Here is a 10,138-nt window from a genome sequence, read left to right on the forward strand (position 1 = left end):
TTTTGTAGGTTATCGAATACTTGATTGTTTTTTCGTAAAAGGAAGAGGATTAAAATCTTTATCACACTATCACAAACTATTTTCTACCCTATACTTCACAAAATCTATCTGACAAAAATTTAAAGTTTTGACGGAACAAAAATAACATTTGTGTGACCTTGCAATAGTATATTGCATTATAAGTCTTCTGTCGTAAATAATAGGATCAAATATTATCATTGCAATTTGAGAATACAAGTGTATGCCTGAGTAGTATAGTTGAAAATAGGTACAAAGTTTAAATTAGTCAAATAATTATATAAAGTGTCGAATATATTGTTTCTAACACTATAATGGTGTATCCCATGGATTGTATATCTCTGATAATAATGTAAGAAATTATCATTTATTTTTTAGTTCCAATGTTAAGTATCAATAAATAATTACACTCATAGACAAACTCATGATTGCACGATTAGATTTAATATGACAAATGATTCAATGTCGATCAGTTTGAGAATGCAAGTTTAAATATTCTAAAATCATTGAACAATAATCAAAAGACATATCCAGGTATGTTGACTTGTGGCAGAAATGTTAATAAAATATTATCTTAACCAGTATTTCGTTAACTTTCCAAGGAAGATTTGTTTATGTACCTAAAATTGTGAAAAATCTAAAATTCAAGATTTATACAATAAGTCAGAAGAGCATTAGTTAGAGAGCAAAATATGTTAAAACAAATAAAGGGTATGGATATCCTTTTTGAGAGTTTTAATTTCTAAACAATGGCGGGAAAAGGTTGACTCGACTTTTATGTTATATTTGCTTTGGTAAACCTTGGATTTCAAATCGACAGAAACCTAGTAGAAACTGCAAACATTTTGGTCAAAGACCTTTTATGAGCTATTAAAGTCTCATATGACAAAAAATGGGTGTTATGTGATAAAATATTTAACTATATATTAAGTGCAAAAATAGAACACAATCTGAACATCTTGTCCGGGGAAAATTTTCAGGTACTAAATTTTCGGCTCTCCCTTTACACTATTTGCACGTAAAAGACACCCTTATAGATTTCGAAAAGATTTATGATAATGCCGTATCATGTATATGATCACATTACAATTCATTGATCGTCCAAAAAAGAGGGGTACCATCAATAGGAACAGCCCCCACCCATGGATCTGCCACTGAAAAGACCTGATTAAAAAAAACCTTTTGTTGAATCTGTATAACACAGTATAGTTTCCTGGTTAAAGCTAATGGGATAAAGGTAAGTTTCTAGGTAATAGGTACAAAATCATAAATAAGTGTATGACAAGAGTGTGTCCTTATTTTAAATATGTCAGGTGACTGAGAGCTATAAACGTGAGTGTTGATTTTTATTATACAATGGTTAATCCGACACAAGGTATGTCTCAATTCATTATGTGCTAGATATCAAGTTATAGGTTTAGCAGAATGCAGAAGACTTATTTCAAAATGCAACATATAATTAAAAAAAAAAAAGAAATTCGCACTTCGTTGTTCAATTTAAGATATGTGTTTTTGTGTAAGACAATATGCTCCATATATATTTTCCACTTCTTTGGAATTAAAGAGGTTTCAGCTGCTACGTCACCAAATGCATCATTGTCTTGAAAAATAGATTCGAAGAACTGGCATTTTTTATCGTCTTAATTACGTGTAAGAGTATTGTTTTTTAAGTCTTTATATGTATAACTTTAACTGTGTTTAGTCCGTATTTTCAATTAACTTTTGGTGTGGCTAGGTATTTATACATCCCACCATTGTGTAACTGTGCTATGGTCATTTTGGTGTTTTTATCTTATTTTTGCTGATGTTCTTTATCTATATAGTGTCTTATATGTAAATGTTTTTGCTATGTTGACATAGTTATTTGTTTGTTTATTGATTATTTATATTCTTCCTTAATCTAATAATACGGGTATCTTGAAAAGTTATCTCAAACTATTGTAACATTTACATACAGTTTATCAATATCTTTTCTCAAAGAAGGAATGCGAGAGATTCTCATTGGATTGATTTTGAAATACTTGTCTCCCGTTAATGTTAAACCATTTTGATCATATGTACACACTTATATATGATATACATTCGTAATTTATTTAAACAGCTCTTCAATCTATGTTTAGTTAGCGTCCGCTTTTTTGTCATCGTATGCATTTGGGATTTTCGTAAACTTTTGAAACATCTACTTCTAATCCAGAACATTATTTGTTTTATTAGCAACGTAGTATGTCCTGGTGAAGGCAACAAAAGACAACATGTTATTAGTGATACTGATCCACACTACTTATCAGTTGACTGTTACAGCTCAACGTGAGTAAACATTTTGCATTCAAGCTTTGCTAACTATATTTTATATTTATTACACAATTTTGTTATTCTTTAAGTTGCCGACTATGATTGAACGACACAGTCAATACAATAGTATAATTTTATAATACCTCTACAATAGCTGTAACAGGGGCGGATTTAAGCGGGTGCGTGGCGGGCGTGGGCCCCCTAAAATTTGCAAAGCATGGGTTGTCCCCAGCTCAATAACGTATCTGAACAGACGACGAAAAATAACACATTGCAATCTGTTTTATCATTCAAAGAAGTATATAAAACAGTAAGTTTAACAGAACCAATGTGATTTCTAATATACTGACCTACGGTGTATCTATAAGTTCTATCATAATTATGGTATACCTCAAAGAAAGGTGTCAAACGCGGTACTGCGTTTGATAACACATATCATAGGCTTTAATTAGCAGTTCAAGTAAAACGATTTATAAATTATAAACAATTTCTTTGATAATCGAAACTCCAAAACATCACTAACTCACTTTCCAACGAAGTAGGTGAAAGTGCCCTACCCGCGGTTGGGTTGGGTATTTCATCATTGCACAGCGAAGAAAAAAGTCAAGGTAACTAGTTAAATTCTTTCTTAATGAAAGATAGAAATACTGGTTCAAGCGAAAGGTTAGTTTTTATTAATTTGTATCAATATTTAATATACCTGTATCAATATATGTTTCTCACTTAATTGCAACCTGTAAAATTTGCCGAAGCATGCATAAACGATCAAGGCTCCAACTCGTATTTCCGTATTACATATAGGATCCCATGAAAATAAAGATCTCATTTTGAATTTAGTGGTTTGCTGTAAAAAAAAAATGTACATAAAAAGTTTGGTACGACCTCTGAAAACAACAAAAAATAATAATAATAAAAAATTGTGAAAAGACAATGAAAAATCGCTAGCAAAAGTAGACCGTTTTTTTTTTTTTAAATGTAATATTGGTCAGTTGAGCTATTGTTGAGTCAATGAATTGAAACTCGCACATTTCTTGTTAATTATGGTGATTGTAGATTGACAGGGGTGGATTTATGCGGTTTTAGCTTGAAACTTTAATTTCTCGCTTATTTTAACACAAAATATTCGCCACGTTTTGCTTGCCATGCAAGATATCTACATTGCACCCTCTTTAGAAGAATATTCCAATAATTTCGATAATTATACCTCAAACAAATTTTTGCCTCGCTCCGCTCGGCGATATTTTAACATTACGCCCCCCTAATCTCAAATCCTGCATCCGCACCTGTGTAATAAAATGATGTAATCGATTAGCTTTATTGTCCCTATTCGGAGTGGCTGTTTAATAACATCAACAATAAAAAAAAAAAAATAGCGAGATGACTGCAATGATAGGCTGGTGTATATTAATAGATGTTTAGAGAATTCCGATGATCAGACTTAAAAGAGTATACAAGGTGGGTCTCAATATAAATAAATGTAGTACAAAGTATTTGAAATAACTTCGTAATTACACATATCTTAGTTTTGTTATCATCGAATATGAAACAACAAAAGAGACAATTTTCGTAGGTTCTTACTCAAAACTATATATGTTCCAGACCGTAGGCGTACGGTCTGGACCGTATGCGTACTTTTTCAAAATACTCATACGGTCGGACCGTACGCGTACGATCTGACTAATATTAAGAAGTTAGTCAAGTTTATATAACAAGCGCATATAACAGATCAACACAACTTAACTCTAAAATTGATATAAAAAGTTCATTTGTAATTGAAATACAAACTTTAGATTTTAATTACCTAAAGAAAGCATGCTAATTAAATCTGTTAATCTCTTATAATGAGCTGTCGATGTAATACATTACATTTTTTTTCTCTATTAAATTATGCTCACTGAAATTGAAGATATCGGAAGTAAGGATAATGTGGGAAGACAATTGTTTTAGAATATAACAAAAAAAAAGCAAAGCTTAGGAACATGCATGAACTGCAAACATGTAAATGTTAAAAAAATATTACGTTACATGTGGTAGCAAGTGTCACCTAGTGCGAGAGTACAAACATAGGATTCAGATGTACAGTTTAACAAATATTTAATTTCAATTGTTCGCTTGTTCACTTTATCCATCTAATTGTAATAATAACAATTTGTAAAAATGAAAATAAAGATTTCGATAAATGTTTCTTTAAATTTAACCCATTTGATTCAATAACATGTATTGCCAGCTGAACCGTATGGGTATACTCATACGGTCCGACTGTACGCGTATGGTCGGACCGTACGGGTAAAGGTATACGGTGCGGACCGTACGCGTACGGTCCAAATACTCATATGGTGTGGAACATATATATTATTCATTACAGTGACCGAAAGTATTGAAAATCCAGCTGAGAATGTTGGTACCTTGTTTTTTTCTAATACTACAGGAAATACTATTGCCTTACAGTTAAATAAGAAGGCTAATGTTTATGTTGTGCTTAATGAACAACACTTATTAGTTGTTTTGATTCAATATTTTTTTCGGATGTTAACAAATGTGTGCCTAAAACGGTCATCATGTTGAATTTTTCTTAAAAGCTACTGATCAATTCTGAATAGACTGCAGTTAAATTGTATAAAAAGTACTGAAATTACTACTACAGTGGATAACTCTGTAAACTACGACTTTATAATGTAGTGTTGATACATTTTAGACGATATCGACATGTTCCAGACTGAAATTCATTTGTATGACTACATTTGCAAACAAACAGTGAATTATTTCATCTATAATAATTTCTTAGAAAAATGTTAAGTGAAAGCTGGCCTACTTCATTTTTGTCCTATTAAAATGTGTGACATATTTGAACGCTAAATACAAATACCGAACTAAACAGAGACACTGTAAATTCATCAATTCTGAAACATATGTATTTGCCTTATGTACATGTAGCCTAGTTAAGCTAAGTGACCTAAAGTTAGGAGCCTGTTGTTTGATATTTGTTTTCGTTCATTATTTTTTTCCTAAATTAGTCAGTTACTTGTGGTGTGTGAATGGTACATTTTTGTTTTAGCTATTTCTGCTGCTTATTTGTACGGGTTTTACGCATTGTTTACGCCTATACAGTGACCCAGATTTATTTGTTATTTTCCATGTCATATGTGTCTCATTGTCAATCATACCACATCTTATTATTTTGAATTATATTCTTTTCTGACCTTTGTGTGTCGTTAAATGTCCCCTATTAGTAGTCTGTTTAGAACGTGCTTTCCTTCTTACGCTATTTTTTTGTAGATAAAATGACATTTGAATACTGTATATGTCTGCCTACTGTTGTGATCCTCCCACTCAAGGCTACTCGTTATGTACATAGGTAATTAAAGGATTATACAAACAATATACTATTTCTAAAAATGACATATCCATGCCAAACGAAATTCTAGAAAGATATTATGCACTAACAGATAAACTATGTTGCTCATGTTTTTTGTGTAATGGTGTATGGTTTTCGATGGGACAGTTTACTGTGTAATGATTTAAGGTATATGGTACAATATCTTAGTATTTCGTGTATTCTGGATTCGTTTGAATGATTGGTATAGTGCATGTGATTGGATTCAGTTGCAGTTCGATATTTGTTAATTAAATAAACATAACTAATGTGTTTTATGACGTTTTGGGTTAGATAGAATGTATTTTATAGATTTTCTATTTTCTAATTTATATATTATTTTCTTAACAGATAACCTTACACCATATGGAACAGCTTCGCAGAGTTCTAATCATGAAACAAGCTTACCCCAAAATGCTATAAAGCCACCTATATCAAATACATTTAGTATTTCGTCATGTGCTCATACAGCTGTTATTCCTGGACCAGCTTGGTGGATGTTTCATTTTTCTTCTGGATATGCGTACATCACAAATATAAAACTATACTATAGAGAAAACTGTAAGTTTACACTATATCATGACAGTTTTTTATCTATAAAATCTAAATTATTAATAATATTGTAACAATAAATGTCGACTAAAGAATAATTTTTATGGATTCAATGTTTAGGTGACTTCCTAATATCATTATTTGCTACACATACACAATGTACTCAAGATAACAGAAGTCAAGTTGACCATTATATTATGCAAAGTAATTTTGAACAAACGAATAATGCAAAAAGTGTCATTGTTTCATACGAATCGCACTAGCAAACACATGCAAACATATTGGTTTCATACTTTAACTTTTATAAACATGTTTATTTACTTTTGACCTTAATTATTTATCCTTTATCATTTGTATTAACTACGTATTTGCATGCAGGTATTGCAAATTAAATTTATTTGTTCTTTGTGCGTTTTTTGATTGAGTTAGGCCTTCCAATTGATAATTTATGTTGTGTTTTTCTATTTTGTGATGTTATACTATTGTTTCAGAAAAGGGAGTTGTTTTGGAACAATTAAAACGTTGCAAATGTTTGCATCTGTCCTGAGTCAGGAGTCTGATGTATAGTAGTTGTCTGTTTATATAGTTTATACGTGTTTCTCGTTTCTCGTTTTATATAGATTAGACCGGCGAGGGAATAACAAAAAAATTACGAAAGCTAATTTACAGATCTAACATTGTTTGGTTGATGTTTAGACGAGTTGTATATACATAATTTACACATCAATGTATCACCATCACTGCTGGTGATTCGATTGATAAATCTGTTGTAGAGTTGTCACGGGCTCAAACGTACTTATAAAATTATATAATAATTTTCTGTGACTGTATCTTACATTAATTTGTAGGATCCTTACTATAGATAATTTAGCTGATCTGTAAAAATAACATTTCCATGCCTTATATATCATGTACTGTAGTACGACGCTAGATTAAAACTGACGTGGAAAGGTAACACCCGGCCACCGAAAGCTTCATTTTGAAGCCCAGGTGGTCGTGAGGTCTAGCGGAACGGCTACAGTGCAGACGATTTGGTGTCACGATATCTCAGTAGCATGGGTTCGAATCCCGGCGAGGGAAGAACAAAAAGGTTGCGAAAGCAAATTTACAGATCTAACATTGCTGGGATGATGTTTAGACGAGTTGTATATACATAATGTACACAGCCATGTATCACCATCACTGCTGGTGATCCGATGGATAAATATGTTGTAGAGTTGTCACGGGCTCTGACGTACTTATAAATATAATTATTTTCTGTGACTTTATCTTACATTAATTTGTAGGGTCCTTTACTATAGATAATTTAGCTGATCTGTAAAAATAACATCTCCATGCCTTATATATCATGTTCTGTAGTACGACGCTAAATTAAAATTGACGTGGAAAAGTAACACCCGGCCACCGAAAGCTACATTTTGAAGCCAGGTGGTCGTGTGGTCTAACGGGACGGCTACAATGCAGGTGATTTGGTGTCACAATATCTCAGTAGCATGGGTTCGAATCCCGGCGAGGGAAGAACAAAAATTTGCTAAAGCAAATTTACAGATCTAACATTGTTGGGTTGATTTTTAGACGAGTTGTTTATATATATATATATATATATATATTGAATGTATGCGTATAAATTACAAATAGCGAATGGCATACTCATGAAAAGATATCAGGATGTTGTATAAAACAATTCTTAATTTCCTTTTCCAAAAGAAAACCTTGGTGCGCTATTTTTAAAACGCTTTGTATTATGTCCGTTTCCGATGATATAGTTTTCAAAGTTGTTTTTTTGTGGTATTGTTTTCTAGTTGGTAATTCTAATTGTCACAATTTGAGATAAAAAAAAACACTACACCGTTCATCTGTATATATAATATATTTTTTTTCTCGGAACAGTAACCGTGTTAAACTCATTTTCAAACTCAGTTCATTATTGTTTTGTGATTCGCGATAACCCATTATATGCCCTAATCGAGGGTTATAATATTTACTTCGTCGAGACTGTAATTTTTTTATTTATTTTTTTTGTAGATGCTTATCGCATGGACGGATTTAAATTATATGTGACCAACTCATCAACTATTCCACCTGACGGTTATCTCTGTTATGAAGATGGCCCTGGTCTTCCTAATCCAAGCACTACCATGACAATACAATGTAGACAACTTGGAACATACATCATTTATTACGATAATACAGGCGATTACCAATTTGGACCAATAATTGAATTATGCTATGTTGCTATTACAGGTTAATTTAATATCACTGTGCATAGTAGTATCTTTCTTCTTGAGCATATTTCTCCCAACTCTATCAGTCAATGTACTGTGGATTCAAATTCGTTAAAATGACATTTAATTTCGTGGTTTTGCCAAAGCCTGCATAAAAGCCTATAGGAAATTTATCATTCGTTGAACGTTCACTTTTGTGTTTTACCTATTCATTCGGTTTATCGAGAGAAACGATCGTGAAAGAATATTTAACGGTGGTCAAGTATTGCAATACGATCGTGAAAGCTCTGATACCGGATCGTGAAAGAAATTCAATCAAGAAGTCATACGAAAGGTACTTTACGTACTTGGCTTTAATAATTAAAGACATGTTCGTTTTCTTATCTAATTCTATGGTTAGAATTAAACCTATCGTTGAACGCCTTTACAGATGTTTTATCTTAAAATGTATGTCTGAAAATAGAGTTTCATACTTTCAAACTTAAATTGCAGGATGTCGAAAGGGTATGTGGGGAACAGACTGTTACACAAAATGTCCATCAGTATGTATAGGTCAACATTGCTACCCTGAAAATGGTCTATGTGTTTGGGGGTGTGGTGAAGAGAAATGCTTGAATAACAGATGGGATAAACAAACAGGTGTTTGTACTGAAGGATGTGTTAGAGAATTCTCGCAATTATGTAATTGTTACAAATGTAAGTACATATGATAAGTACTGCAAGAAGATGTGGTATGATTGTCAATGAGATAACTCTGAATCAATGTCTCAATTTGTGAAAGTAAACCATTAAAAGTCAGAGTATGGCATTTGACACGGAACTTGGGTTCACATTGAACAGCTAACAACGAACATATACGCTAAGTATATCATATTCTAGAAAATTATGAGTCCATTAAAAGAGACTGATAAAATCAGCTACTGAAAGTTTCAATTACACGTGCAATTTAAAATAAATGCAGCATGGATAATAGGTTTTACATTCTATACGTCAGACGTATGATCGTGCAGTTGAGGAGCATTAAGAGCATAACTATTTTGTGAAATCCAGTTTTGATGATCTATTCCATGGCTACAAAATCTACACACTTAAACGCAAATGTATATTATATTGCACAGGTTTTTTTTGTTAAATAAAGCCACATACAGGCCCACTTCAAACATTTGCAAATGTAAAGGATGCTTATCTTGTACATCAAACGATGTATACCTTAAGTGATTTTAACCTAAGGTCAATATGATAATAAATATACTTTGAATCTAACTATGTAATTATGTTTTACCCTAGTGTACTGTAAAATGCAATAATAAAAAAGGCTAAAAAGTGTTAAGATTATTGTAAATTTATTCTATGATTATCTTGTCTATCCAAATGCATATGTACTTAGCTATATATTTAACAGATAATAACTGCATGAACATACACTGATTTGTTTAATATTTGTGTCAGTTGTTTGTTGTGTCATATTTTGTAACTTATATCTTGTGCAATGTTACTATTGTTACTATTTTCGCAAAACTGATAGCTTTAATCTACTATGCTTTAAAGGCTTTTAAATGTTTGCTGCTTTGGTGTATTAGCCTTTTATAAGTACTAAAAACGTTAGGAATATTTACATAGAATATTCTTGTATATAATATTATAAATGAACATGTATCTATACGCACTATTGTGAATT

General features: G+C 31.8%; 1 protein-coding gene across 1 annotated transcript; it reads left to right on the plus strand.

Moving 5' to 3' along the window:
• The first annotated feature begins 269 nt into the window (after positions 1-269).
• On the plus strand, positions 270-9,286 carry LOC139488026 (uncharacterized). The gene is made up of 5 exons (XM_071273345.1): positions 270-370; positions 2,233-2,325; positions 6,035-6,244; positions 8,261-8,479; positions 8,953-9,286. The coding sequence occupies exons 2-5, from the start codon at positions 2,271-2,273 to the stop codon at positions 9,168-9,170; spliced, it is 702 nt and encodes a 233-aa protein (XP_071129446.1). The 5' UTR covers positions 270-370; positions 2,233-2,270; the 3' UTR covers positions 9,171-9,286.
• Positions 9,287-10,138: the final 852 nt, after the last annotated feature.

The sequence above is a fragment of the Mytilus edulis genome, chromosome 1 (assembly GCF_963676685.1).
Source record: "Mytilus edulis chromosome 1, xbMytEdul2.2, whole genome shotgun sequence".
Taxonomy (NCBI): Eukaryota; Metazoa; Mollusca; class Bivalvia; order Mytilida; family Mytilidae; genus Mytilus; species Mytilus edulis.

Coding starts and splice junctions, on each gene's coding strand:
- LOC139488026 (XM_071273345.1), top strand. CDS start 2,271: ATGTTATTAGTGATACTGATCCACACTACTTATCAGTTGACTGTTACA. Junction 6,245..8,260: donor ACTATACTATAGAGAAAACT/GTAAGTTTACAC, acceptor TTTTTTTTGTAG/ATGCTTATCGCATGGACGGA. Junction 8,480..8,952: donor ATGCTATGTTGCTATTACAG/GTTAATTTAATA, acceptor CTTAAATTGCAG/GATGTCGAAAGGGTATGTGG.